The following is a 22,091-nucleotide window of genomic DNA, read 5'->3' on the forward strand; positions in this document are numbered from 1 at the left end:
CAAATATGAGTGTTTTGTGTTTTTTTTTTTTATTAAAAGAGAGAATGAGATAGTTATCCGATCTCTCTCTCCTCCCTTTATGCACAAGCTTGTTTCTAACAATATATTGTCAGCAGTATCTTGCTCTACTTTTCAGCCAGTGGAACCTTCTTAGTATCCATGTAGATGTTTGTATTCATCTCCAGCAATGTACTCAATCTGTAGAAGACAAAAATGTAATTCCTGTCTGATTCACTACAAAATTAATTTAGCTGCTACTTTAGTTGGTTTATAGTAAATTGTTTCAATTTTCAGTTGCTTATAGCACTGATAAGTGCCATCTTTTGGAGCTGAAACTTTCCATTCTTGTGTGTAATGAATTTGGCATTTTAGAACAGTTGAGTAAAGATAATTCATACTGAAAATACTAAACCTTTTTATCTCAGAAATATATGCAATTGTCTAAAGTCTCCGTGAAGGTAACAACTGTGAAAGCTACTCAAGACATTGCAGACATCCCACCAGCAGCGAAATAAAATTCTGCTCAACTGCATAGAATTTATTTTTGCACATTTTAAAAGCCTTTATGTAATATACAATGTTTAGAACAACATATAGTCTCAAAATACAAATATATTCTAAAAAGTTAAGAAAGTTTACAAAATTTATCAAGTTCCCAAACTTCTTTGTTTCAAGAGAGGCACTGTGGAGTACCTGAAAGATGTACAAAGCTGTAGTAAAAAGGCACTGATAAGTCACAAGAAAAAAAGCTCTTAAAGGCACACATCCTGAAGAGACAGCTGGGTAGAATGATCTCAATAGTTCAAATGCACTGCTGTTCTACTTCACTATTTAATCACCCAAGATCATACAGTAAAAACAAGTAGTTTAAAGACTTCATCTTGTCTCAACATATTTTTATATATTTATATATGTATAATTATTTGCATTGAATGCACAGGTGGCAAAAAGCATAATATTATAATAAAATATTAGAAAATCATGCAAACTACAGATCACATAACTGAAACTAACTGAAGAGTGCAATTTCTTTCTTCATTTCCTGAAAAAGAGAAAAAAAATATCAAGAATCTTGAGTGGAAACTGTTGGGAATCCTGTTTGTTTTCTATTTTAAAGCGATCTAAAAACAGTATTTGCAAATAATTACTAGCAGTTGTATGTATTTAACACAAACACATTCTCAAATAACAATAATAAAGAAAATCAGATGCCACTCATCTCCAGATGTCTTGCTGTGGAGTCGTGTGTTCAGCTGTTTGGGACATACAAACCTTTCTCCACACATTCACATTCAGCATTTTAGTATTGAGGCACTAAAGCCTTCTGTGCTTGTCCTTTAGTTCCCCTAGTTTCATGCACATCCTTTCATACCCAAAGTGAGGAGGAGGTAGATGAAGAGTCAGTGTGGCTCTACACAGATCCTTTCAGAGAAAAGCAAGGTAGCAGGAAGCCAGGAACCTACCTAAAGCTGAAACAATTACACTGCACTATACCCAGATACTCTGCCTCCTGATTCAAACTAGAGTTTTTCCCGTGTGGAAAGGGAGAACCAAACCTCACCCTGCAGAAGAAAGCTGGCATAACTGACAGCAGCAGCAGGCAGAGAGAAGAAGGGACACACCAAAAGCATCTTTTTAACATACTTCTTTTTGCCCAAAAGGTGGCTTTGAGACCTGTGTGAGCATGCCCTAACAGCTCAACTCTTCTGAAAATTATGCAGGTGAGATTTTGACTGAATAGGAAGAACAGATCTGTTTCTATCAAACTACCGCAAATCTACTGAATGCTTTTTTCTATTGAAGCTACCAAAAATCACGCCAACTGTGAAAGCAGCGGTGGCTATGGACAGGCATTCATTTCCAGTGCTAAGGAATTCTTAGTGGTGGAAAAAACAAGTTGGGGCTAAAGCATAGGGATACGAGTCCGTCTCCTCCCCCCCCCCACCCTTAGGGGAGCCCAATGATTGACAGCTTGCCCTCTACTCTGCCAAGAAAAGGAGCAGGTTGTTCAATGAACAGCTGAAAGAGGCAGAAAAGCTTGACCCACTGGCCCTAGGAGGTATCAAGCTGCAGGGCAATGCCCCCCTAGCCCCTTGCACAACTCCAGGGTAATACCAGTCTACAAAGACTAGAGAGCATTTCCCTATGGCTGGTGCCCTATGCCCCCTCGTGGCTCAAGCTGTAAAGGAGCTCCTCCTGGATGAGGGGAGATGGAAGGAGCATTCTTCTATAGCTGGAGTTGTTTCAGGAACTCCAGGATGGTTCAAGTTGTAGCTCCTCTGCCTCCCCCCACCACCACTTCTGTGCATGGGGCAGAAGACAGCCACTACAGCTTGAATCCTCCTGGGGAAACACCTTGGCACCTTGCACAGACTGGAGACGGAGGCAGTGCAGCTTGATCTGTTCTAGGTCCGCAAGGAAATCAACTCAACCCGTGCATAGCTCAAGCAGGGATGGGCTGAGCTGTGGGGAAATCCCTTTGCTTCTAGGGTCTGTGCCAGGAGTGAAGGAATGTCCTGCAGCTTGACCCTTCCCCAGTCCAGCTCTGCTGCTTCTGTCCCCGCCCCTGCCTAGTTCTGAGCTGGGGCAGGAGGCAGAGGCTCCATGGCTCCAACCAGTTTTGGGCTCCACAATTCAAAAAGGATGTGGAGAAGCTTGAGAGGGTGCAGAGGAGAGCCATGCGCATGATCAGAGGTCAGGAAAACAGACCTTATGATGAGAGGCTGAGAGCCATGGGGCTCTTCAGCCTGGAAAAGTGCAGGCTCAGGGGTGATCTGGTGGGCACCTATAAGTTTATCGGGGTGCTCACCAGGATCAGGGGGAACGTCTGTTCACCAGAGCGCCCCAAGGGATGACAAGATCGAACGGTCACAAACTCCACTGCAATTGATTCAGGCTGGACATAAGAAAGAACTTCTTCACTGTCCGAGCCCCCACGGTTTGGAACAGACTGCTGTTGGAGGCGGTTCAAGCACCCACTTTGAACGCCTTCAAGACACATTTGGATGCTTATCCTGCTGGGATCCTATGATCCCTGCTGACTTCCTGCTCCTGGGGCAGGAGGCTGGACTCGATGATCCTCCGGGGTCCCTTCCAGCCCAAATGTCTATGAAATTATGAACCATCCGGGGCGCCTAGGATGGCTGAAGCCATAGAAGGATGCCCCCTCCCCACATACTGCACAGCTCCAGGGTGAGCCCAAGGTGCTCGTGGAGCAAGGAGGCAGAGGTACTATACATCAAAATGTCCTGGGGCTCCCAGTATAGTTCCAGTCACAGGAGAAAGACCCTGCTCTTCTCCCCTTAGCAATCCAGGGGAAATTCCTCTGCAGCTTGACCCACCTTAGGGACAAAGGGGATGGTCCCCTCCACCCCAGCTCATTATACAACTCAGGGTAATCCCAGTTCTGTGTAGAAAGTGGAAACTAGAGGTACTGGGGCTTGAAGTCCTTCCACCTTTGCTCCCCTTCATGGAGTGACCTGTGGTTGTGCAAGGGAGGGGGCATTGACACTGCCATACGAACAGCCTGGGGACTCTTCCCCAAGTATTTACGCACTGGAAAAGTTGCCACTGCCTTCAAGAGGCAACAAAAGGGTTCCCAAAGGGCTCCCTGGCAGTTCATTGTTGGGTGGACTACCAGAGGGTGAGTTTTTTCCCTTCTCTCTGAAGGGTGGGAAGGGGAGCGGAGGACCATGGGATACTGGGGTCCTTAGGACCCTGAGAGAAGCATACAGCTATTTAGGTTTGTGAGAGAATTTCTCATGAGAAAGAGCCTCCTAGTTGGAAGTACTATGGTTCTCTTCCACAGAAACACCTTCAATGGCTGCATGCTTTCTTTTTGTACCAGGATAAAGGTATTAAATAAACGTGTCCTCTAAACCAAAAAAGCTTACCAGTAGTTTAAGGAGAATGAAACAAGAATTCTAACAGCATGAACGCACAAGTATCAACTGTACAACAGAATGCAATTTATAACATTTTTTTTTGGCAAGAAAGTAGCATTTTACCTGTATTAATTTGGTCTTGTCATGATCTTTGCGATGTTGATAGATACATTGGCTGAGTATTGCATATAGTTTTTCCAAGTGAAATATATGGTAGCCTCTACTTTTTTCTGTGACAATAGTCAACAGTTTCTGATAAAGAAGGAAAAACAAGTAAGTAGTGGTTTTTTACCTATTCAGAATATGGCGGAGAATAGTTTTAGAATCATAGAGAAAGTAGGGCTGGATGGGACCTCTGGAGGTTACCTAGTCCAATCCCCTGCCAGAGACAAGATCAGTCCTATCTAGACCATCCCATACAACCCCCATCTAACCTATTAGTAAAACTAGTCAATGCTGACACACAATCCCAAGACACAAAATCCTATCATGCCACTGGTAAAGCAGGGGGACTATGGATATGGATATCGGTCTGGCACTAGGCAGAGGGGCATGACTGTCTAGCCAGGAACCTCTGGATTTTAGTCTTAAGAGCACTGGCACACCCCAGCCAAAATCCCTAGCCTCAGCTGCAGCCAACACCCAATGCTTTGAGGAAGATAAAACCTCCTCCCTCGTATGTAGCAACAGGAAGGGAAAAATTATTTCCTGGTCCCATGTGGAAACCAGCAAAGCCCACAGTAGAGCATAGGCACAGCTACACCTAGATCATCCCAGACCAATCCGTGTCCAAGTTCTTCTTGAAGACCTCCAGTGATGGTGAGTCCACAGCTTCCCTAGGCAGTCTGTTTCACTGCCTCACTCTTAACAGTGAAGGATTTTTTTCCTGATAGCCAATCTAAACCTACTTTGTTGCAACTTCAAGCCATTGATCCATGTCCTACTCTCTGCAATAAGAGAAAAAAAAGGAGTTTTGCCTCTACTTTGTGGCAGCCCTTCCAGGTATTTGAAGGCTGCTATCATGTGCCCTTTTAAAGCACCTTTTCTGTAAGTTGAACATGACTTTCCTTCACTCTCTCCTTGTAGCACTTGCCTTCCAAGCCCATCATCATTTGTCATCCACCTCTAGACCCCCTACAATATGCGCACATCTGTTTTTAAAATGTGGAGCCCAAAACCACACATACTCTAGATGAAACATAACCAGTGCCGAGTAGAGAGGCATTATCACTTCCCATTGCTTACACCTAATGCTTCTATTGATGCATCCCAAAACCACATTCACCTCTTGTGTGGCTGAATTGCAATGCAGACTCATACTGCAGATCCACCAAGATTTAAGCTCCTTCTCCTAAGTGCTGCCATCCAGATGGATTCCACCAATTTTGTATTTATATTTTTGATTATTCTTCCCCAAGATGTAGCAGCTTGCATCTGTCAGCATTGAACTTCATTCTGCCTGTCCTTCAGCATGTTTGCAATCCTTCCCAGTTTCACGTCATTTGCAAATCTGCTCAAGAAACTTTCTAGTCCAGCATCCAACTCATTAATACCTAGTTGGGGATGGTCCTGCTTTGAACAGGGGGTTAGACTAAATGACCTTCTGAAGGTTCCTTTTAACACTAACTTTCTATGATTCCAATAAACACATTAAACAGCACTGGGTCCAGGACAGCCCCCTGTGGGACATGGATCCATTTCCAATTACCTTTTGCTTGTGGCTATTGAGTTCATTGTCTATCCACATTTAGGGATGCACCAATAAATATTTTCTTGGCCAATACCAATGGCAAATTATTAACCAGCCATATTGGCCAATACCGATCTGATAGCCAATTTACAGGACTGCAGCCTGGCAGAGTGGAGAGCAGTCTTCTGCCAGTAAGTTGGGGGGGGAGGGGCGGGGCGTGGGGGAAGAGGCAGGCAGATTGAGGCCTCCCCCCGCCACCAGATGAGGGAGAGATTGGGGCAGGTGCTGCCCAGTCAGGGCAGTGAATGCGACACTGGGAGCAGGACAGAGCTGTGGGTGGCTTGTCCGGGGGTGTTGCCCTGGCTGGGCAGCACCTGCCCCACTCTCTCCCTCACTGTGGGGGGCCTTGATCTGCCCCCACCCCTTCTCCCCAGATTTACTGGCCAGACTATGCTCTCCAAGCTGCTGAGCTGCATTCCTGGCTGCATGCATGCATGAAGCATTTATTGGTGACACTGTTGCCTACACCGGACAAAAAAAGCCGATTGCCAATAATATTAATTTTCCTTTCATCAGTGCCGATCCGACATGCCACTGATATATCGGTGCACCTCTAGCCACATTATAATAGTTTTGCCTAGCTCACATTTCTCCAATTTGTTTATGAGACGGTTGTGTGGGACCTTGTCAAAAGCCCTGATGAAGTCCAGATGTGACATCCGCAGCATTCCCTTCATCCACCCAAGTAGTTACTTTGTCAAAGAAAGAGATCAAGTTTGTACTGCATGATTTGTTCTTAGTAAATCCACGCTGACTGCTTGTGTTCACAACTTTTCCTCCCAGATGCTGGCAAAAGAACTACTTTATGATATTCTCCACTAACTTCCCAGGTACCAAAGTGAGATTAACCAGTCTGTAGTTCCTCATGTCCTCCTTGCATTTAAAAAAGAGACGCCACTATGTGGCCCTTTTCTAGACCGCTGGTATTTTGCCCCTCTCCCACAACTTCTGTTATTGCCAATGCCTCAGAGATCTCTGCCAGTTCCTTCAGCACCCAGGGATGAACTTCATCAGGCCCTGCTGACTTGATTTCATTCAGACACATCAGAAGCTCTCTGAGTGTTTCTTTGTTATCGCATCCCTCAGCTTGTTCCCTTCCTTATCCAAACAATCCTTATTAGCTGTTAAGTAGCTGTTAAGTAGCTCCATCTTCTGTTAAGAGCTCACCCTGGCTATTTAACATGGGATCCACAGCTTCCTTGGTCTCTCTTTTCTGGCTAACACATTTGCTCATTGATTATTTCTTCCTATACTATCTCAGTTTCCCATCATCTTCACATCCCTCCACCATTTCTTCCCTATTGGTCAGAAAAAGATCAAAGATACACGATAACCTAACTATAGACTTAATCTCACCCAAAAGGCAAGTACAAGGCAAGTGCCTGTGCAAATAGAATACAACCTGCCTAAGTGCTAAAAACTGCAGCTCTCTGGCAACAGAAGCCTCAGCTAGGCATGTAAAGGTAAAACAGGATTTACCCTGACTTTCTCAAGAGAAAGAGCTGAGAGCCTGTGACATACTGGGAAACAATCAAGAAATGCAAGAAACCTTGTCTCTTCAAGAGATTCATCTCACATTTCAATGCAAATAAAGTTCTGACAAATGTAGTCTGTCCACATAAAAATTAAGTTACTGTTTCACATGCACAAATGATATCAGAGCCTCAAGATGTACAAAAGCTGCTACTATTTTATCTCCATCCTTCTACATCAGAACGAAAGAATTTTAGTTATGTAGGTATCATTTTCCTGACAAACTTTGTGTCATAATTAATAACTGGAGCTTGATGTTAACTTATACTATGATCTTAAATCATCATTACCAGAACTAACATCTATCCTATTAGGAGCCTGATGTCAAGAAAAACTTTGAAGATGGTAAAGATTATATTATTAATTAACAATATAAAACGAGGAGCTTTTTATATGTAATGTGAATAAAAAGCCGGGCAGTCTTTTCTACAAGTTAATGTGAACAAGAAATAGCAGGCAAGAAAACAAAATAACTTGACCAGTAAGGGGGGGCTAATCTCACAAAATGGTAACCAACAGAGCAAATTATTAGTGCATTTAATTTATGACTCTACCGTTAAGCATGGGTTATTTCAGTGTTCAAAAAACTAGAAGGGGACATACTTTAAGATCTTCATAGTCCACGATAAATGGAGAAGCTGGCTCTGAGAGAATCTCCATAGCTTTCTCAACACTGATGAGCTGCTGCTGTTCTACTTGAGAACGTCTAGCACGAGTCATGCGAAGTATGCAGCCATCTAAAATAAAAGATTGATAGAAAATCTCTTTTACAGAAGTTTTCACCTTTTTTCTGGAATAAATCATGAACCAAGGATGATATATGGTTCTGTTGAATGTCACCCCTTTTAAAGTGCCATGGAGATTCAAAATGGAAACCATGTTGCTCACTGGATTTTTTCCCCCTACATTAGAGGCATGTTCTTCTAAGCCCCTGACAATTAACTGTTATCTTAATACACTGGAGAGCAGGATTTAATGTCTCTTCCAGAAATTGCCAGTATTAGCTAGAATAACTCTTATCCATATAATCTCCCCTCTGTGAACCTTGCTATTTTTCACAGCAATAGCATCCTGTAGTAGTGAAAAATAATTCCTTTATTGCTTTTTGAGAAGCAGAGAGATATATGAGACACGTATGGTATAGAGAAGGTATGTATATGTTTTTAATTAAAAAGGCAACTTAAATATCATATTTTTCTATCATTTCTCTGATCTGAAGAGTTTTTTTCATGTCTGTGTTATTTTTATTGCCTGTTTCAGACCCTCTCATGATTTAGCAATATCCTTTTTCAGATGGAGGGGCCACTGCCATACACTATATTTAGCTGAGACTCCACAGCTGATCTCCATGTTATTCTCTAATCCCGTTTCTTCTTCATTCTAATGTCGTGTGTGCGTTTTTGACTGCAGCTATCCTCTGAGAGCCGTAAGTTTACATTTATAATTCAACTGCATTTGCAATTGCACTGCCCATTCATTTAACTTGGTTATGTCCTGAAGTCATTTGCAAGTCATTTCTGGGGCCAGCTAACCTAAACCACTATCACATGCATATTTAACTACTTTACCATTTGTCCATTCCAGATCATTAATATGTTAATAAACATGGGAATAAACAGAAAACCTTTAAGACCCCGTTATTAACCTCCTGACTTGGAAAAAAAAATTCTTAGCTAGTGATCCATCACAGTGTCATCTAACTAGTCACCTGCATGTTACAAGTGGCCTGCAAGGGTTGAAAAACAACCCCTGGACTCCCACTTTGCCACTGTTCTCCCCATTGCTCAGGACACAGAAGCAGCTGTAGTATCTGGGCTCCCTCTCCCTCCTAGGGGGTGAGATGTTGCAGCCCACGGTGCTGGAGAAGTCCACAGTTGGGGGGTATCTGAGAGGATGATACAAATGTGGTGCAACAGGAGGGTGGAGGGGTAGAGACACCTTGTACATCAGGGAGATGTGCAGTGCAGGAGTTACAGGGGAAGAGGCACACACAATATATGGCCCCAGGACCCATGAACCCCAGCCACTTAAAAGCTGGAAAACTCTGGTCTTCTTAATACTTCGCCTCTCACCCCATGACCACTTAAGTTTCTTCAAGAGCATTTCTGAGATAGTCAAAAGCCTTTCTAAAGCTTATTTAAGCTCTGTAGATTGGTGCTGTTTTATCCACTATGTTGACATATCCAAAAGAATTCTTGCAGGTTAGTAAGACACCTTTCCTTTGCAGAAACTATACTCGTTAGACTCCACTATATCAAGCTCTCCCCGTCTTTTCAGCCAAATTTACCAGGCAGGAGTGCCAAAAAACCCACAATGCCCACCTTGGAAAGTGCAGTGCCAGCATCCCAGAAAAACAAAACGAGGGCAGGGGATAAATGGCAGGATGGCTTGCTTGTGCCCCTTGCCCCCCACCCAAAGCTCCACCCCAACACCAGCCCTAGCCACCTCCCAGCCCCAGCTCCAGTCCCCAGGGAGGCAGTAGATACCGATGATGCTCCCCGCTGTGCTGCCCGTCTGCGCCACTTCTGCAGAGCAGCATGTGGAACCTGGCGTGGCAGGACACAGCGAAAAGGTGCACGAAAGCTGCCTGCTGCTCTGAGGGACCCTGGCCACACTTCCCCTGCAGGCGGGGGCAGCAGCGAGGGGCACAACCCTGCGTGCTGCCCATGCTGCTCCCACGCACACAGGGGAAGTGTGACCCAGGCAACGTGGAGCTTGCAGCAGCAGGCAGCTTCCTGTGTAGCCCCTCTGTGAGCTGCCTCTCCGGGTCTCACACGCTGCATTCTGGAGGGCCCAGGGGAAGGCAGCAGGGCTGGGAGCGCAGCATGTGCAACCAGGAGAGGCAGTGCAGAGGGGCTGCACAGGGAAGCTGCCTGCTGCTTCAAGCTCCACGCTGAGCAGTTGCTCCCCTGTGTGCACAGGAGCAGCGCAGCATGCAGGGTTGTGCCCCTTGTTGCTGCCCCTGCCTGCAGGGGAAGCGTGGCCAGGACAGCAGGAGCTCGGAGCAGTAGGCAGCTTTCGGCACCCCCCGCTGTGTCCTGCTGCGCCAGGTTTCACATGCTGCTCTGCAGAAATGGCGTGGGAGGGCAGCACAGTGGGGAGCATCGCCAGTATCTGCTGCCTCCCTGGAGCTCAGGGCTGGATCTGGGGCTGGGAGGCAGCTGGGGCCAGGAGGCAGCAGCTGTTTGTAGCCTCCTGGCTGCAGCCAGCCCAGGTTCTTGGTAGCTGCTGATAGTCACGGAGCCCGGGCTGCTTGCAGCGGGGCTTCCATCCTCCCAGTCGGCTGCTGGGAGGACCCCAGGCTCTGGGAAGGCAACAGGTGCTGGCACTGCGCCCACTGGGGCCAGGCTGGGGAGGCAGCAGCTGTTTGCAGCCTCCCAGCTGCAGCTGGCCCAGGCTCTGGGGTAGCTGCTGCCAGTTATGGTGCCCGGGCTGCTTGCAGCCTCCCAGACACCTGCTAGGAGCAGCTCGGGCTCCTGACTGGCAGCAACTACCCAGAGCCGGGGCCCAGCTACAGCTGGGAGGCTGCAAACAGCTCCTCCCCGCCCTGGCCCCAATGTGTGCCGAGGAAAATGGCCTCGTGTACCATGCTTGGCATGTATGCCAGGGGCTGCCAACCCCTGCACTAAGGAAAGAGAATCTAACCTAATAAAAAAAGGAGACTGAAAAGAAAGTAATGGGATAAAATTAAGAATGTTCAGATTAAAAAGCTTAAGATAGAAAGACAGGCTTCTTCGATAGAAAGAGATGCTAAATGAACAAGGTTAGGTCTGATCTTCCACTTACCATTGGAATCTCTCTCTCCAGAGTTTTCTATTATTTGAGAATGAGGAATTTCTCCATTACATCCTTCACTTTCCTTTCTCGGTTCTAAACATACTGAAGTATTACTGGCCTCCTTTTCAGAGACATGCTTAGCCTTGTCACAGCTGGTTTTCTCCCCTCTGTTTTCTATCTCAGATTTATTTTCACAACAATTTGTCTGCCGTTCCTGAAGAGCAATTTCTCCTTCTTCCATCAAAGAACCATGGATGGCTACAACTTCAGTCTGATCCATACTAGAAGCAGAATTCTCCAGAAATTCTTCTCCATCACTTGGAATTTCCTCCTCCTCCTCTTCTGGAATTTTGTTCTCTTTATTGAATTGAGAAATTCTCCTCTTCTTTGTTATACTACCCAAGGACCATCTGTTCCTTCTGCGAGGCTTTCTTTTTGATAAAGCTAAAATACAGAATTATAGACGAGTGAGCCAAAAACATTTTCCAACGTATTTATTTATTAAGTTATTTGTTTATTAAGTCTTGCATCTTCATCTTCCTGGATAGACAAAGAAACTAACAAAAGAATTCAAGTATTCAAATCAAATCCAAGTATTTTCATGTGCATGTATCTGGATAGACTGCAGTGAACACTTGTTCTCACCGAGTGAAGCGCCTGTTATTAGATTTAAAAAGCAATAAAATCATAACGATGTAACTGCATTATTTAAATGTTATCAACTACAAACACTTATATGGGGAGAATTCTTAAGCTAAGTTTGGTAAATATGAAATGTCAGAGAATGGGTAACTTCTGTTTTATAGAGTGCTGTCTGACATGAATAGTTCACAGCCAAGATGAGAATTTGAGACAAAGATTTATTTAAGTATGGATGCATACAGAACAATGAGACAGAAAAACTTGTGGCAAAGGTGGTTTTGTAAAAGACAAAGTAAGCCCTAAAAGTCTGCCTACTAGACACTTTCCAGATTGTAAATGAAACTATAAACTAGAGAGAGGTAGTTAGCTGCGTTGATCTGAAGTCAAGGCAACGGCAGGGCAGGGTAATGTCTTGGGTAAGTGCAGACAGTCCAAAAGCCCAAAGCTGAATTGATTCAATCTTTGCAGATTAGTTTAAGCTATGTACAGTGAACCAATAAGCAAGTGAACAGACATTCACTTTCAATCCTGGAAATGTAGCCACATGCCTGCAATGGTCCAGGCCAACCGCCAGGGAGCGCTAGAGTGTGCCCTCCTGCTCAGCTGGCACAGAGAGCTTGGGCCAAAGCTAGCCTGCTTAGGAGGGGTTTGTGGAGGAGGTGCAAGGCATTTTGGGATGCTGGGGGACTGTGAATTAACTTCAAATCTGGAGGGAATATGAAACAGAAGTTCAATAAACTGATTTAACCTAAACCAGTTAAGTCTGATACTACATCCATCCAGGTTTATATTAACCAATTTCAGCCATTTTGAAAGTGGTTTATATGCTCTGAACTTCTGTTGTGTTACAGATTTGAATCAGTTTCTGATCACTTATCTCAATTTGTGTGTAATTTCTGTCCCTAGCCTTTAGGAGATTAACTGGTTCAGAGAGGCATAAACTTTTGTAGATGACAGCTTGCATCTGACTAAACAGGTTGTCGCTGACAAAAGCTTGTGTCTTTCTGAACTAGTTAATCTCTAAGTGCTATCCTGCCCTGTCTTTTATAAAACCAGAAGAGTTAACTGGTACAGTACAAAGATTCTTCACCTTCACTGAGCACTATGTGAAAAAAAAAAATCAGTGAAATCCTACTCCTGTTTAAATCAGTAGTAAAACTCTTAAATCTCATGGAACTAAAATTTCACACTAAACCACCTGGCTTGCACTTAAGCTGAACGGTTTAAAAAAAAAAAGTGGTAAACTAGAATCTGTTCCCCCTTCAGACATTCATTATTTATATTACAAGATTTTCTTGTTTCTTTATTTTGCATGTTTAACACTTTATTATATGCGACAATAAAAATTGCACTTTAAAAACTTTACTGTAGCCCTCGATTTACGTGGCTATCAGGAGTAAGAGATCACAGCGAGGAAAAGAAGAAATTAGATTAAAGACTGCTTCCCAAATAAGAGAAGCATTCAGAAACTGTTAAAAACGTTTCCACTTTAACCACGTATCATTTTATCAACCATGTCCATAATCTTAATAAAATACTACTTGCCATTAGAAAAGGGTGTGCTAGAATCCATGGGCATAGCTGGCACCTTCACTTTTTCATGACACTCAAGATCCAGGTTCTTGCACTCAGATATGGAGTTCTCCTTTGGCATCACATAATAGTAAGATGGAGCATACTTTGAAGAGCTGCAACCTTGAAGAGAAGCACAGTTACAGTCTAAAGCAGCGGTGGGTAAAATATGGCCAGCAGGCCAAATGTGGCTCACCAGCTAATTGGATCCAGCCTGTAGGTAGATACCCACCAATTAATTGCATCTAGCCCTGCCAGCAGCTGCCCTTGCTGTGCTCTGCCCGGAGCCGAGCCCTGCCCATTCCCACCTGGGGCAGTAGTTGTTGTGCTCCCAAGCCTCCCTTGATGAAGGGCACCAGCCCCGGCCAGTGGGCACAGCTTCTGGGCAGGGCTGCTGCTGCCACTGCATAGGGAACTGCTGGGCTCCCCCTGCCTCTGGCAACTCCTCCTCTTCCTCCTGTGGTGCTCTGGGCAGCAGGTAGGGAGGGGGAAGCTGCAGAATTTGAGGGGAGTGGGGTAGGCTCTGCCTGCAGCTCACTTTGGTTCTGCTTGTCCATGGCCGGGTGGGGGACTGTGTGGATGGAGGGAGGGCATGAAGGAGCTCAGCTACTCACAAAGCCCTGCCAGGCAGGCACTGGACAGGCAGGTGGGGTGGGAGCAGCAGCTGCAGGAGCCAGAACAGGCTTGGCGGCAGCCCCGCAAGGCAGGTGTGGGACAGAGATCAAGAGAGCCAACGATGCCAGGCTCAGCTCCCTGTCTCCCCACCCTTCCCTCTCCTAGGGGCTTCTCTTGCTGCCCGCTGGTGGCAGTTGCTTTCCTGCCCTCTGCAGCGCACTGCGAGCTAGGCAGGCAGCACCGGTCATCCTCCCCCTTTCTCTACCTGTGGAGCGGCTGGGCTCAGCTGCCTCACGAAGAGTGGGCGGAGGGAGGAAGCCCCACACATGCACACAACCTAACTCACCCACACCATACCCACACACACTCACTGTCCCAAACACCCCACCGTACCCATACAGCCCACCTATACTCCCATACACCTCCCACACAACCCCCACCATACCCACATAAACCCACACACCCCATCCGCACCCCACCATACCTACATACAAATCCAACAGTCTCATACCCCCACACCTCAACCACGTCCCCCAACATCCCACACACCACACCTGCACCATACCCACACCCCAGGCATACCCACCCTCCAAACAATATACAAGCAACCCCTCCTCCCCCACAAAACAGAGTACTTCCTGGGCAAAGGGAGAGACTTCTGATGGCAAAGGTCAGGGGTTAGGAGGAGGGACTTCTAGTCACAAGATGGCGACCAGGGGGCAGGTCACCCATCAAGGCCCTCGACACCACCAAAACTTGTTAGTGGCCCTCCACCCGAAATAATTGCCCACCCCTTGTCTAAAGCCACATAAAGCAGGCTTATTGGACAACCTGAAGTTTGCCCGAAATGCAAGAGCATCTAATATTGAACAGTCCATTTCAACCACTGTCAGCGCTTTGCTAGTAGCACCATGAAATATATCAGGCCACTCTTGGAGGCAAGGGGCTCTCATTTACAGCGTAAGAGCCTTACAGTGTGAACAGCTGAGCACACGTTTGAGTAACAAAAATGAGAGCAGTGCCACTATCTGCACACAAATTAGTAGGTACACTCACATGTGCTGCTCCAGGACTCAAGCACCCACCAAAACGAAACAAAACACACAAAAAAAACCAAAACAAAACCAAACCAAAATTAGCGGGTGCTCAGCACCCATGAAGCCACATTTGCAGAGGTTAAAAATCAAAAAACAAACAACATTCCCACTTTACAGGAAGCGCTGCATTACTTCAACTTGGCTCTACAGTGTCTGTAAAGATAGGGTGTTTCAGCGGGACTTTTGGGGTCCTTTTAGCTAAAACTGATTAGATAAAAGTGCAAAAAAGCCCCATTAAAGTGCCTGAACTTTACAGACACTGCAGAGCTGAGTTGAAGTAAAGCACAGTTTTTTTCTTTTGGCTTTCGTGTGTCTGCGAGCACCCACTGGCAAAAAAAAGTCAGCACCTATGGGTACACTTAAAAATTAGTGTAAGCAGTACTTCTAAAATTTAAATCAGTGGGATCTGGCAAATAGCTAGTGCTGTTTTTACACAACTTTAAGGACTATCTGCCTTACTTGTGGGCATAACTATATTTTCTCTCTCAGTAATCAGCTTCTTTTCTCTTACTAGTTTCATAGTTTCATAGTTTCAGGGTCGGAAGGGACCTAATAGATCTTCTAGCCCGACCCCCCGCCAGGGCGGGAGAACAACCCAAAAAACACAAACAAAACCACTCACCCTAAAAACAAAAACGGGACTCAAATGAGTCCAGCCAGGTAAGTATCCAGCCTCTTCTTAAAGATCCCCAGGGTAGGGGCCAGCACCACCTCCCTTGGAAGTTGGTTCCAGCTCCTAGCCGCCCTGACTGTGAAGTAGTTTTTTCGGATGTCCAATCTGTACCTCCTCTCCATCAACTTGTGCCCATTATTCCTTGTTATGCCAGCAGGGGCTAGGGGAAACAGCGTCTCCCCCAAACCCTTCTGGTTCCCCCTAGTGAGTTTATAGACGGTCACCAGGTCCCCCCTCAGCCTTCTCTTGTGGAGGCTGAATAGGTTCAAGTCCCGCAGTCTCTCCCCGTAGGGTCTGCCCTGTTGTCCCCGGATCATGCGGGTGGCCCTCCTCTGGACCCTCTCCATGTTGTCCACATCCCTCCTGAAATGGGGCGCACAGAACTGGACACAATACTCCAGCTGCGGCCTGACCAGCGTCGCATAGAGGGGGAGGATCACCTCCCTGGCTCTACTCGAGATGCACCTGTGGATGCACGACAAGGTCCGGTTAGCCCTGCCAACCATGACCTCGCATTGTCGGCCCATGTTCATCTTGGAGTCAATAATGACACCAAGATCCCTTTCCGCCTCCGTGCTCTCAAGTAGGGAGCTCCCCATCGTATAAGTGTGCTGCTGGTTCCTACTACCCAAGTGCAGCACCCTGCACTTGTCCGTATTGAAACGCATCCTGTTCCTGTCTGCCCACCCCTGTAACCTATCCAGATCCTTCTGCAATCTCTCTCTCCCTGCTAGCGTGCTCACCTCCCCCCAAATTTTGGTGTCAAAATTAGGCATACTAATTGTATGCCTCCTCCCCCTCTGGCAATTTCTCTCCCCACCTCATAAAATTGTTCTTTACTGTGCTGTGTTTGGCTTGTTCTTGTAAGACCTGATGAAGAATGGCTTGCATTTAAAAGGTTGTCTAACTATTCCACTATAGAATTAGTCCAACTTAAGACATCATTCTAATTTTCAAAAATCTTTTTACATGGTGTCATTGTAGGTATCTTAGTCCAAGGAATATGTGAGAAGCAAGATTTCTTTAGTCTTTTTTAATAAAAAATTACATTACCAAAGAAATCCTGGTTCGTTCTTGATGCAGATGTTTAGATAATTCTTTTAATCCTTGGCATTAATACACACCTCTTTTCTTACGGGACTCCTGAATTTCCTCGCAAAGTTGTTCAAAGTCCTCATCCATTTCTTCTCTGACTATTGCATATGCTGTATCTCTCAACGTACAGGCTCTGTGTCTGATGAGACGATCTGAAAGTTAATAGGCAAAACTGAATATCATATTTACTCTCATACCACACACACCTTTCTCTGCAGAAACTAGGCATCTTAAGTGGGAAAGCTGACTTTTTTTTTTGCTGGAATAAAAACATGGAGACACTGATTGTGCTCTAATGGCTGCCAAGATGGCTTTCATTTCTCTATAGCTCAGCAAGCAGAAGGGGTGGAGTCCAGTATTAACCCACCCCTTGTTCACTACAGAATTTGCTGCAGATATCAGCTGCACAGACAAAAGCTGCTACCAATTCCTTAATGGCTGTGAGCATCAACACCGTTGATTGTGCTTGAAGCAACAGTTGAGCTGGGTTAGGTCAAGTGAGCTGCTGCATGCAGTCTGTAGTATCTTGATGAAGTTTGTTTTGTGGAAACACTTCATTGTTCACAGCAAAGATGCAATAGTCTTGTTACTGCCCTTTATAAGGTTCTGGGGCCTAGACTTGCTGTCATACCAGGAAATTCCTGCTCCCTTACACAAACTATCTCTTCGGATGCCACATTTTCTGGACAGTCTACGTTCCCAGGAGAACTTACTATTGCAGAGTCAACCATGATTCTGGAAAAGTCATTTTTTCCCCTACAATCTGCCTTCCAAAAGCAAGGTGCATATCTTATTGGGGGGACGGGGGGGATATTGAGGAAAATGGTACTTCCCATAAATTAATCAGCCTCTTCACTTTTAGCACAGATGGGAGTTCAGCTCTGTAGTAGGGCTGTGCAAAATTTAAATGGACGTTTTGTTTCGAAGGTGTTTTGACGAGTTTCAAGCTCGAAACCAAAACAAAATGCAAGGCTTCGAAACAGTTTCAAAATGAAACAAGGGCACTCTAAACATTTGGAAAATTTCGAAGAGTTTTGAGTTTCGAAGCTGGGCTTGCAGGGAAATACAAACTAAGGAGAGGGAAGGGGAAGAGGGGGGTAAGGACTGCTCCAATATTGACACGTGTAGCTAGCCAATGACTGTGATCTGATCCTTCCCTGAGGTCCCTTCCAATCCCAGTGCTCTGGGGGAGGGACAGAGAAGGAGCATAAAAGGATTGTTTGAAATCAGCTTTGTCAGCTTACTGAGCTGTGTTCTCTCGCAGCATCAGGAAAGCTCTCACTTCCTACTTGCTAGTCTGATCCTAAGCAAGTGGGATCCAATCTTTTCTGAAGTACCCTAATACCCTTTTTCCTAATCCATTCCTTTGAATTTATTCCTCCCCCAAAATCCCCCCCCCCCCTTTTTTTTGTTATTCTCTATAATTCTTTTCTCCACATAAAATAAATCTCTGTTTTCCCTGACAGTCTGCACTGACTGTGCAGGAAAGCACAACATATATTTATATATTACATAAATACATACATTACATTACAGAAACACACACAGATTTTCCAGCACCAAACAAACATGAAGCATGCAGGAAAGGCTGGTGGTTGCTCTTCTGACCAGGGCGGAAGAGGGGGCAGAGGGAGAGCTCCAAGTTCCTCCTCTCCCTCCCACAAACTTAGACGCAGCCTCTTTCCAACAACTAGCAGCCATGCCGCTTCTGCTGCTAGTGGCACCAAGGAGCAGTGTCCACATCCCCTCCAATAACACCTTATGATAACAACAACTCTGAGTACCACCACTAAGACAACCACAAGCAGCACCAGCATTAGTCTCTTCCACCCCAATTTCAATTCCCAGCCTGAGCCTTCCAGTGCCAGAGGAAGAGCTGGATCTGGATCTGAGTGCCATAGCAAGGGAAATTCTGGAGAAGAGGGAGTCATCTGAGTTTGTGCTCCATACCCCTCAAGTTTCCCTTAGGGCCAGGTCTCCTTCCCCAGAAGGCACTTCAGAGGAGGTTGAGGCAGAGACTGTTGAGGCAAGTGGCTCAGCTGAGTCCATTCCTCCTATTGCTGTGCCTCTGCTTGCTGAGGAGGGGGGAAAGGCAGCATCCACACATGCACCTGCAGCCCAGAAGCAAGGGGGTAGTGCGGTCTGGGATCATTTTGAGCAGGCAGATGATCTATCATACGCTACTTGCCTGCACTGCCAAGCCAAAAATCAGCTGAGGCAAGGGAGCAAAATGCATGAGCACCATAGGGATGCTGATGCATTTCCACAGGCACCCCCTCCCACCTTGCCTTTGCTCCTCCCTCAGCCTGGCACCAGCAGGACTGTGCCCAAAGGGAAGACCCCCTCTCACTCCAAAGCCCCTGTCCTCGCAAAGCAGAGGCAGATCACCCTGGAATAGTGGGGGAAAGGCAGGCACACAGGGGGCCGTGTTGCAAGGATGAGCGAGATCACCCAGAGCATTGGGGAGATGCTTGCTGTGGATGGCTAGCTCCTCTCCTTAGTTGAGCAGCCAGGGTTCAGGTGACTCATGGCACTGGTGGCCCCATCCTACCAAGTGCCCACATGCATCACCTTTAGCAGGACGGTGGTGCCCTCCCTGTATGAGGCATGCAAGGAGTACTTCAGGGAGGAGCTGTGCAAGGCAGATCTGCAGGTGGCCTTACACTTCACCTCCGACATCTGGAGCAGCTGGGGTGGAGAACACACCTCCCTCTCTCTCTCAGGGCACTGGTGCAACCAGTCAGGCCATTGGTGGGCTCTCCTTCAAGCCGAGGTGATCAATGAGTCCCACACAACAACAGAGATCATGGGGGCCGTGAACCGCTTGGTGCAGGGGTGGCTCATTGGGCAAGGCGAACTCACCCATGGGTTTATGGTCACTGACAATGGGGCCAATATGGCCAAGGCAGTCCGTGATGCCAACTTTGAGGTACAACTTGTGCCACACAGCAGATGCCAACATTGTCATGGATGCCTTGGAGGGGGACAGGGCTGCCGGTGACAGCACCAGCGTCACCAGCAAGCTCATTTCCAAATGCAGGAAGGTAGCAGGTTACTTCTACTGCAGCATCAAGTGAGGGCAAGATGCTGCAGGACAAAAAAGCAGAGCTGAGCATCCTGCAGCACAAAATCATGCAGGATGTAGAGACTTGGTGGAACTCCACATACCTGATGCTCAAGAGGCTGGTCGAGCAACAGAAGGCTATCCATGAGATGGCCTTGCATCGGGAGACTGGGATCAGTGGCCCACTTAACAAAGCTGAGTGGGATACTATCGGCCAGATCTTGGTGGTCCTCAAGCCTTTCCTTGAGGCCACCAAGAGCCCCAACAGTGACGATGCATTCCTGAGCTAGGCGATCCCTGTAGTGAGGGAACTTGAAAACGAAATGCACAAGTTCCAGGGGATCGATGTTCCTGGCTGGGGCAAGCCGCTGTCACCAGAGGTGCAGGCACTGCTGAAGCAGCTGACGGAGAGCATCAAGAAACGGCTAGATCCGTTATGGTCCAGTATGACCCATGTGTTGGTGGCTATGTGCGACTCAAGGGTGAAGGGGAGTGTATGTGGCAGCAAAACCCTGGAACACTGGATGGAGGGCCAGGTGAATAGAGTCCGGGAGGCAGAAGGGCACAGGTGGGGGGGACATGGAAGAGGGGGGATCCACTGTTCTGTGCCAGCGCGCCATCCACCAGCCAGTCTCCTCCTCCACCACAGGCGCTGCCAATGTGGATCAAGGGTATGGCTTCCATGGTGGGGTCCAGAAGCACCAGACCCCACCATCAGGCAGGTAGCGGTCAGGCCTTGGTGGCTGTCTATCTTGCTGAGGACATGGAGCCGCTGCTGTGCGACCCCTTGGCCTACTGGGCAAGCCGCAGCCAGATGTGGGTCCCAGCAAGGGGTCCAAGAACCTGCATATTTTAGTGGGGTCCATTAGGACCGTAACTGAGCTGAAGCTTGAGGACAGCCTCCCTATCTATTATCTTTTCCAACAAGACATGGCAGCAGGTGATAAGAGAGGGCGCCCGCAGGGTGGAGCAGGCAGTCACAGGGCCCTAAGGGTATCATGGCCATTTCTAGAGACCCTACCCAGTGACAAACTGCAGTTTCCCAGAACCCCCTGCACCCATCTCCTTGAAACTTGGCAGGCTTCATGGCCTCAGACGGGGCTACCAACCCTGTTTTCATCTGAATCAGACAAGAAATGACAAAGTTACAGGCGTTTTTGTGATTCCCCATTATAGCCTATGGGTGAAACGCCAAAACACATCAAAACAAAACAGAACAGTACTTTGAAACAGTGAAACGAAACACTGTCCCTCTGAAATGGTGAATCTGAAATTGAAATGAAATGTTGCCGTTTTGCACGGCCCTACTCTGTAGCTACATTTGAAAGGGCTGTTTCAATTAATAAAACAGCAATAATCAAACCAGAAGAGCCAATATCAAATTAATACCAGATATTTTAAGCTCCAAATTTTAAATGCTTACAATCTAATAAACAAAATTCCCCAGTGGTTATCTAAATTATTTAATCTACAACAGAAGAAGACAAAGTACTTGTTACTATATATTTTTAGTTATTTACATTAGTGGTATAGAATATATATCCTTACCTCCAGGATCTTTGTCTGGATTGTATTCTAAGGCATTGCTACAGATTAGATCAATATCCTTCAGATAGTCTCTTGCAGTCAGATACTGGTGTAGGTCAATTTTACAGATAACTGTTGAAAGGTCCATGGGTTGTTTAATAACTTGGATGTAATCAGGTACCTACAAATTAAATAAAAACCCACTCAAATTCTGTAATCAAACTTACATAACAGCTACCAACGTAAATATCATACAATTAGTTATTTGTGCTACCTAAATAACATGTTTTTTGGTATGTCAGCAGATGCTATATACATTTGCTAAGGAGCCTCTTGAAAATTAATGTTTTGGTTCATTTTATGCATTGTACAATGCAGTCTCTAAGTTCCTCTTTAACATTAAATTAGGCATCATGCTATTTTCTTATAGCACTCCAATACATATGCCATTACTTCTAATACGTACATAATACTTACTCAATATTTCTCAGTTTGATGAAATGTTTCTACTTCTTTTAACCTGTTCAGAAGTTCAAAAACTGAAAATTTGTTTCCCTAAGTTCAATTTTATTTTGTCCAGAGTTGTGATTGTCACTATTCCCTAGGGTAAAAGTCTTGAACTAGACCAATTATTTAAAACCTTCCTTAGATATTACACTAATTTAGGCTCACCAATGAAGTTATCTTCCTCTTCATCTTCTCTCCTCCCTCCAATTAAGTATTATTCATGCTTTTCAATGGCCCCTGAACCTCTATCCTCTCTCTCTTGAAGCATGTATATCTAAACAGTATTAAGCTCTTCATTCTGTTCACCTGTCTCAGGCACAGCAGTACCTAGACCTTTGGCATGGATGAGACTTGT

The 22,091-nt window shown here is 45.9% G+C and overlaps 1 protein-coding gene across 3 annotated transcripts in view; it reads right to left on the reverse strand.

Annotated features, from left to right (window-relative positions):
* Positions 1–512: 512 nt before the first annotated feature.
* Positions 513–22,091, reverse strand: part of ATAD2 (ATPase family, AAA domain containing 2) — a 56,672-nt gene continuing 35,093 nt past the window's right edge. For 2 of the 3 annotated variants that reach the window (XM_025209897.1, XM_006028467.3), the window contains 7 exons: positions 21,251–21,410; positions 16,668–16,790; positions 13,132–13,281; positions 10,954–11,388; positions 7,771–7,904; positions 4,008–4,136; positions 513–1,042 (listed from right to left, as the gene is read on the reverse strand). In XM_025209897.1, the coding sequence (XP_025065682.1) occupies positions 1,010–1,042; positions 4,008–4,136; positions 7,771–7,904; positions 10,954–11,388; positions 13,132–13,281; positions 16,668–16,790; positions 21,251–21,410 (1,164 nt within the window). In that variant the 3' untranslated portion in view covers positions 513–1,009. The remainder of the gene's footprint in view (positions 1,043–4,007; positions 4,137–7,770; positions 7,905–10,953; positions 11,389–13,131; positions 13,282–16,667; positions 16,791–21,250; positions 21,411–22,091) is intronic. The other variant, XR_003095183.1, reaches the window with a different exon arrangement.

This window comes from Alligator sinensis, unplaced genomic scaffold (assembly GCF_000455745.1).
Source record: "Alligator sinensis unplaced genomic scaffold, ASM45574v1 scaffold681_1, whole genome shotgun sequence".
In the NCBI taxonomy this organism is placed as follows: Eukaryota; Metazoa; Chordata; order Crocodylia; family Alligatoridae; genus Alligator; species Alligator sinensis.